General features: G+C 35.7%; 1 protein-coding gene across 1 annotated transcript; it reads left to right on the top strand.

The window, feature by feature from the left end:
- Positions 1–223: 223 nt before the first annotated feature.
- On the top strand, positions 224–7,970 carry LOC146481095 (protein Dr1-like). Its single transcript, XM_085108829.1, has 7 exons — positions 224–290; positions 2,096–2,182; positions 3,618–3,712; positions 4,669–4,737; positions 5,496–5,531; positions 6,180–6,251; positions 6,619–7,970. Exons 1-7 carry the CDS (start codon positions 248–250, stop codon positions 6,760–6,762), a joined length of 546 nt encoding a protein of 181 aa, XP_084964955.1. The 5' UTR covers positions 224–247; the 3' UTR covers positions 6,763–7,970.
- The last annotated feature ends 588 nt before the right edge of the window (positions 7,971–8,558 follow it).

Below are 8,558 nucleotides of genomic sequence, written 5' to 3'. Positions count from 1 at the left end.
CTTTTTAAAGTGAAAAGATGCGGGATTCAACCACCGACAGGAGCCCCTGCCACCGACAATCACCGTTAATTGTGAAACCTGTCTTGCCTTATTATCGTTGACCAATATATTAATATTTCAGGTTACACTTGGAATTTTGAAAAAGATAATGGCGGAATATATTTCAATTTACTTTCCAAAAGGTAAAAAAAAGAAAATAATATGAGCCCACGGTGAGGTACGCAGTATTCCGAACAAGTAATCCAAGATGGCGGAAGCGGCGGCCGATGACGATGTTACATTACCAAGAGGTTTGTGCAGAAATTTTCACTTTTTACGACGATCAATCAGCACAGCGCAGTTTTTCTTAGTTTTAAGAATGTATAACGTCTAAATTCTATGTTATATTGTGGTAAAAAGTATTTTTTTTTCGCTGAAATTTAGTTTCATCTTCCATCTTTCTAGGGAGCCTTTTGTATCTCAACTTGCAATTGAATGATTGATCAATGTTTGTAAACTTCCCAAGATATAAGGGGCCTTTACAAAGTAGTTCCCCTTCAGATTAATTTAAATTAAGCTTATATGTATGTGATGTACATGTATTTGTGCATTTCACATGGTTTTGCCTCTGTTGAATCGCAGTTTGACCAAGGTAAAACCTTGTGTGAGAGCTTTAAAAAACCCTGGTTTCAGCTCGGTTTTTCCTGGTTGATTTACACCTCAGTAAGTAAGGGAAGTGGCGGAGTTTTAATAGGTTATTATCCACTTTGTTTTCCCATTCAATTACAAGGAAAGTTAACTTGTCATGCACATATTGAATGTGACAAAATATTGTGGTCAAATTCTTAAACATTGGACCTTCGGCCATAAGAAGTCTACTTTCATGTGGAATAACCAAAAGCGATAGCATAAGATGGCATACTTTTTTCCAAATTAAATATGTGTGTTCTTTTATACATGTACACGTGACAACTTGTTACATTAACAACTAGTGCTTCAATGTCCTCTTATTTGACAAAATCATTAATATCTAACAAAAGATGTTGCAGGCTCATTCATAATCTTTTTCTTTGGTTTACTGAAAGGAAAAAATACTCTATTATTAAGAAAGGACTTTAAGAGTTTTAATCTTGTCAGGTTACCAGACATGGTGTTGGGGGTAAAGAAATGCAACATCCCACCATGTTTTCGCTCTTGAGAAATTCTCAAGTTCCAGACTAAATGATTTTGATTTTTCTATCAATGAAACAAAGTAGCTTACATGTGTGTACATATTAATTTTACAACTGAAGATAACTCAAGGTTATCACACCACAGTTTAACTTGACTGAAGTTTGAGCACTCTCACGCTGTATCACTGGTGGATTCCAGTGTTTACGCGTACAAGAATATCCCAACCAGAACTTAAGCTTTTTCTCAGCAGCTGCTGAGAAGTACATGTATTCAAAAACATTTTGCTTTTTGTGTGATATTGGGACTGCATGTTATGATTCATCTTGATCTGCAATTTAAGAATTGGCAGTACCAAATAAGATGTTGTTGTGTGCTTTAGCAAATAAATATAAAAGCATAATGCTTGGTATTTGTAGACTGTAAAGATTATTTATTTGTAAATCATATTTTGTTAATAGCAAAATGGCACATATGAGAATTGTCCAAACCAGACCTAGCTTTAGAGTATTTATTGCAAAGGTTAAAGTAGTTTAATCAGCTTGAAACTAAAATCGCTAAATCACAGATAAATCACCAGGTAACTTAGCTATTCATTTAAAAAATGGGGCGAGTACATCAGCAAACACCATGATTGATATTTGTAGCTCATAAAAAGAAACAAAATAGCAATAATAGCCATAACAATAATGCGCCATGGTTCCCTAATTACTGTCCTTTGTAGATGTGTATGTGTGTGTGTTCTGTACTAGTATAATGTTTTCATTTGTGAATCTGTAACTAAATAAAATGGAATAAAAACTATTAAAATACAAAAAAATAAAAAAATAAATAATAATAATAATAATAATAATATTAATAATAATAATAATAATAATTTGTAAGCCTGACAATATTTGTCTCTAGGGTGAAAGTTTGTCGCATGAACTGCAATTTTTTATTACAGCTGCTGTCAACAAGATGATCAAGGAGATGATTCCAAATGTTCGAGTGTCTAATGATGCACGAGAACTTATTCTGAACTGCTGTACAGGTCAGGGCATATTAATTAATGTTGGGAATTAAGACAGAAAGTCATTTAATCATTCAATATTGTTGATTGTAACTTATTTTAAGTGTTTAATAGGGTGGCTGTTGATATCAACTTTTAGATTCAACATTTTTTTCATACTGTAATATTCATCATGTCAAGTTTGTTTCTTGTCAAATGATGTTGAATTAATTATTTTTTGTTACCAACTTATTTACGGCATGTGCATACATGAGTCAGTGCTGTTGAACAAGTATGACATTGAGTTCAATCCAGCACTGACCTGGGAACAACAGAAGATGTTAAAAAATACTTGGAAAACCAAACTTCATGCAAATGTACAGTGTTAAAGAAATTCAAATCATTAATTAGATTCAAAACTTTTGAGTGAAGACAGTCTCTGTTCCCTCTAGTATCTGGGTGTCATTGATTGGAATCATTGGCCTAATTTGTTTCTATGTGCCTCAAAAAAGGATGAATTTAGTAATTATAATTACAACTGAAGAGTGCAAAACCAATGTACAGTAAGTGATGATTTGGCCTTGGCATCCAAAATTTCTCTTTTCATATCTATTTAAAGCTAATCAAAAGTTCTAATGTGATAACAGGTGTTTTACCAGTGCTACTTTGGCTAAGAGAATTGTTGTCATGTTACAGTAGAACTTTTTTTGTTTGGTTTAAAAAAATCATTTCAAATGTGAGTGACACTCAGTTTTTAGGTTAAAGTCATAAGCTATTATTATGAATGTTGGGCAAATTCAAGCCCCCAGATCTCAAAGTAACATGGAACCATGTTTCTGAAACAAGAACCCAATCTGAGTGAATTCAGAGAAATCTGAATGCCAAGGACAAATCATTACTTACGTGTTTATTTTGCACTGAAGCCAATTGCTTGACGTAAATGGAATTACTTGTTGGAAATTAAACTCCCTTGCTGGTGTGAGGTGATGCTTTTGGGCTCGAGAAAAGTAATGCATGTACTGTGTTTTGAGATTTGGGATTGATAATTTGGTGACTTTTAGAATTTTTTAGATTGAAGGGACTGACTTATACAAATTAAGGAACAGCACCAACAAATACCAGGAGGTGTTAAAAAGTGTTCCAAATGCCCCTGATGACAGCCCTTATTTACATGCAAGTTGTAAATAGATTGTGTGACTTTGTTGTAGAGGGTTTGAAAATTGGATAACACTTGGACACAGTTTCAATAGTAAATTACATGTGTACGTAAATGTCCATGTTTGTTGACTTAATTTTGCCAATACACAAAGTCATGGCCTTTGGGTGAGTGAATCAAAAGAAAAGCTCTTTTCAAAATCAGGGCAAGATTTATAAAGATATTATTTTTACCAATTGAAACATTCATTTCTTTAGTGTTTCACAATTAATGTGAATTGTAATGGATGTTGTAGTAATAGATACTGGTTGTTCATTGCAGAGTTTATTCACTTGGTGTCATCAGAGGCAAATGACATATGCAATCGTCAACTAAAAAAGACAATTCTCCCTGAACATGTGTTTCAAGCTTTGCAGGTAGGATGCAATAAATCGTATTACTCATGCAGCTACACAAAATGGTACAGTGTAACTGACCTTAAGTGCTTTGTAGATCACTTTTTACTGTTTTAGCTTAGATTCACTGAATTTTTTGCAGGTGGCTTTTAATTTCATTGAAGGGGAAATGTTTCCTCAATGTTTTATCTGCTGCTCTGCACTTCCTTTTGTGATAAAAATGAAATTCTTGCCGACAATCATGGGTTCTACTCCAAATGAGCTGCAAAAAGTGAAAAGATCATGGGGAATCATTTCCCAATTTTTTTATGAGTTGAGGGCCACATGCAAAAAGCAAATCTAGCAAAAAACAAAACAACAAACAACAACAACAAGAACAAACAAAACAAAAGGTGATCTAAAAGGGCTATAGGTCAGTTAATATTGCCCCAAGCCCTTCATTATTTTGTTTTGTAACTTACAGCTGCAAATTATATAAAACAGTGAAAACTGTTTGAATTTCTGTACATGAAAAGTTCAAAAAGGTCATTAATTTCTTTACAAAGTTATTGAGAAAATCATAGGTACCTGTAGCTTGAGAAGCTTCGTTTTTTAGGAAATGTTCAGGGTTAGTTATGTGTTGCTCTGAAAATTATTGTTCAAGTATTGAAGGTTTTGCTGTTCAAAGATCAAAAAAAGTAGAATAGAACGAAATAAAGGACTTTGATGTCAGGTCTGTATGTTCCCTGATGTGGGCTTTCCTACTTTTATTTGAATTTCTAGCATTGACTTAGTACATGTAAAAATAATGATAACAAGTTGTGTTGTCAATAAAATAAAAAAAAAAGTTTGTATGCCAAAATACAGTACATTTATTGGGGACTGAGATTTCGCTGCATATATATTAGATGCAAGCAACTTTTGTCCAACATGCATGTCAAATGAATTTATTTATAAGCTACTTTGGCATTTTCCTTTTCTTTTCTTTTCCTTATTAGGGACTTGGTTTCACTACTTACATTGAAGAGGTCAGATCAGTCCTTCAAGAGTGTAAAACTCAGGCTGCTGTAAGTTCACATTATGCGTACTCTGGCTAGCATTATGGAATCAATGGAAGTTGTCAGTCATGAGAGTATGTTGTAAAAGCAGGGTTGAAAAGTTTATTTGTTTTATCATAATTTATTTTATCAACTTGCATGTTTTCTCCCACACATTTATTTTGACTGGATGTAAATACATGTAGGCTTCATTGAAAACTGTGCCATGCTATGCTACATTTTCCCTAGAGATTTGTCTCAGTCTGTAGTTATTGTTCTAAAAATTTGTTGCATGACTGTTTAAAACACTGTGGACTTACATTAAGGCTCAATCGTGACATGTACAGTATGTGTAGACAGTGTTTGAGCAAACAGATGAGCAGTCTAGAATTACATGTATGTATACACGTACATGTACTTTAGGAACCAGGGCCAAGTTGTTTGAAGCCTGTTTAGCACTAATCCTGGGTAAACTGTGGTAGATAACTTGGATTACAGTTAAGCATGAATTGAACAACTCAGCCTTGGCATTGAAGGAGATGGAAACTATGAGAGAGGGGACGGAAACAGGATAAAATGGTACTAGAGAGGAGGCAAGAGAAGTAAGAAAGAATTTTGTGAAAAGTACGCAGAGGTGGGAGCCACCAATGAGGAAGTAGAAACCCCAGAGTGAGAGTAAATGGTATGGGATGTAAAATGTTTGCCCCCTTCCTCTTCCCCCCTTCAGCCTCCCAACTTGGTTTTCGTTCATAAATGTTGCTCTGAATTTTTGTTTCTTTGTTTTGTAGAACAAACGAAGGGCAAGCACACGGTTAGAAAATCTGGTATGTTTAATGTATTTATTTAAAGAATATCAGTATCAGTGAAATTGTAGTCAAGGGTACAGATTATGGTACGAAAGGTGACAAGTTGTACATATACATGCCGGTTAATTAACTTTTCATCACTGGCCTACATCATTCATTTACAAATGAAACACATGTAGGAGAGTTCTACACGAGAACAAAACAAAATGTCATGCCGATCATCAGGTCTGCTGGTTGGTAATTCATCTTAAAGCTGAAACAGCTCTGCCTGCTGTACATTAGAAATGTAAACAGTGCATGAGTTTTGGTTTCTTGGGGGGCAGCTGAGGGTCTGTTTATTGAAAGCTGAGTTAAACTTAAGTGAGGAGAAGTGTCAGTTTTTTTTGTTATACAGTAATTCAGTTCTGACTTACAGCTCAGTGATGGAGGTGAACCTATGTTGTGGTTGTATATTAAAACGCTATCAAACAAGAGAAACACCTTTGTTTTGGGTTAGAGTTAACAGATACTCTAACTAGACTAAGAAATCACAGCATTTTATTTAGTGTTGCCATTTCTGGGGAACAACTGAACTTTGAATGACAAGATGTCTGTATGTAGGTGGTGTATTTAGTAGCATTGTACTCCCTGCTGTGTTAATGTTTTCAAATGTTTTTCTTCCCCCAGGGAATTCCAGAGGAAGAGTTGCTGAGACAACAGCAAGAACTGTTTCAACAGGCAAGACTACAACAAGCTCAGGTGAGATATATTGTATTATTAAAAACTGGGTCACTGTATAATGCAATTCGAGCGATTTGATTGGCTTAGCAGCCATGGTATATGAGCCATTACACCATGCCAGAGAAATAGAGACCATTAAATTGTCTTCTAATTGCTTTTCCAAGCAAAATCAGCAAAATATAGCAATATTTCTTTATTGTTTCTTTTCTGCTCGACAACAGTCACTTGGTTATACTTCAGGCAAGCTGCACGTTTTTGTAATTGAAAACCGACCAAAGTTAGGAATACAACAGTTACACTTATTTTGTATGAGTTGTATAAACATTATTTTTTAATGGCAAAACACGGAATTAAAATTAGCTTTTGCTTTTGTTTTCGGTTATAGGCTGAACAAGAACAATTCCAACAACTTCAGCAAGCACAAGCGGCAGCCTTCCAACAACAGCAACAACAACAGCAACAACAACAACCACAGATGCAGCAGCCGAACTCATCATCTGTACTGCCGCCTGCATCACAGTTGCCATGATAGAACAATACAGTCCCCCACCCCTCCCTCCCCCACTGCCGTTACTTCTGTTAATGAAGATTATTTTACTTCTTAGTATAACCTAAGACGGGTAAATTTCTTCCCAATCTCTTACCCAGAGTCCTCAGGTTCTTTGGTCAGCAGTTGGTTGCCAGGAGAGAGACTCGGGGAAATCGAAAAAACTGTAGTTTTTGTGATTGGCTCTGCCTTTCATTTGCATTATTTTACCGCAGAAATCAGGTGGCCAAAGAGCCTGAGTACTCTTGGTAAATTTCAAATGTCTTGGAGCTGCTTTTGATGATAGTATGAGGCCCTTCTTGATGCTCCATAAAAAGAATTTGAACATAATTTCTTCCCACATTTACAGCCAAAATGTGTGTATTGAAAGATGCGTTAAGAGTTATAGTCTGTTCAAATCGCATACTTGGAAACCGGACCAGGAGTATCACAACTCTCTCCTTAAACGCAATGATCATTGTGTACATTCTCATTTCCAGTACGATAAATCGATAGGCCTAAAGTTATTCATAGGCATTAAAAAACTGCGAGGAGGAGATGTCGGGCTTGGGTTGTTGATATTTCTTGATCTTTTGCTAAGCTCAAGTTGTAAGTTTTCAGGAAAAAAGGACCCTTGTAAACGATCGTTATCTTTGCAGTATTTCGGGGGGAAAGAGTAGACGTTGATTACGTCCATTTGGTTCGTTTTGGTTCTAGCAATGAACAGATAAGCGCTTGCTCAGTTTGTCCTTTTTTCTTTTTTCAAGAGCTAATTTTTCCTTTGTTTGTTGTTGTTTTCGTTTTGTTTTGTTTTGAATCGCCACAGAAACTAACCAAAAAACAAAAACAAAGCAAAAAAAAAAAAAAAAAAAAAGCAAAACAACAACAACAGATGCAAAACGAGTACAAAACAAATGTAAGGGTGTGGCCGGGGGAATAACAGGACAGAGTAATTAGGAAAGAGAAGAAGGTTAATGAGAACCAAGTGACAATTATAAAAAGATAAAGAAGTTATTCAGGGCGGTTTTTAAGAAGGGAGATTACTTATGTAAACAATCGAATCACAGCTTTTGCAATCCTGGAGTAGGTTGCTGCAAAGTTTTAACAGCTCACGGGAAAGAAGATGAGCTGAAGTAGTTTGAATGGTGCGCGGAAGATGTGAGAAGATAGCTAGAGTTAAAATTATTACATTAAACATTCTGTGGATTGAAGTCCGTTTTTTGACTTGAAATGATAATGTAAAATCCCTTTAGTAATCAAGCCCCCTCCTCTCCACACCTTCCTCCTCAAGAGAATTTTGTGTTTGTTTTGTACTATACAAAATAACAAGCTTTTACGATTATCATGTCGCACTTGCATTCTTTGTGCACATGGGGTTATCCATCTGCACTTTGTAACGTTCTGATAACACGCGGAGCGAGTGCGAATATGCCGCGATATTCGTGTAGTTAATTTTTGTACAGTAAAAGACCGGTTTGACGGTCATCCGCTTTCACTCTTTCCCGGTAGTTTTCTTTGTTCTTCATTGTAAAAGGTTTTTAAGTTGAATGATACATCTCTTATCAGGTGTTTTGATCTGTACTATCGCGGCATATTTTTACTTACTGCTTGTGTTTTAACCAGGCAAACTTAGCGCAATCCGCAAAAATATACAGCGATGCTCCTAAAAATAGTAAAAATGAGTTTGCTACCGTGCTAGCATGCGCGCGCATGATACAAGTTGTCGCTTTCTTTTTCTCAGATCTCACATTCGAGGCAGCCTTGTCCCCAGTTCACCCGTACAGCTGATCAGGAAGGGT

Source organism: Pavona decussata, unplaced genomic scaffold (genome assembly GCF_977016875.1).
Source record: "Pavona decussata unplaced genomic scaffold, jaPavDecu1.1 SCAFFOLD_51, whole genome shotgun sequence".
Lineage (NCBI taxonomy): Eukaryota > Metazoa > Cnidaria > Anthozoa > Scleractinia > Agariciidae > Pavona > Pavona decussata.
Note: the sequence above shows the minus strand (reverse complement) of the source record. Positions and strands in the feature narration are given on the sequence as shown.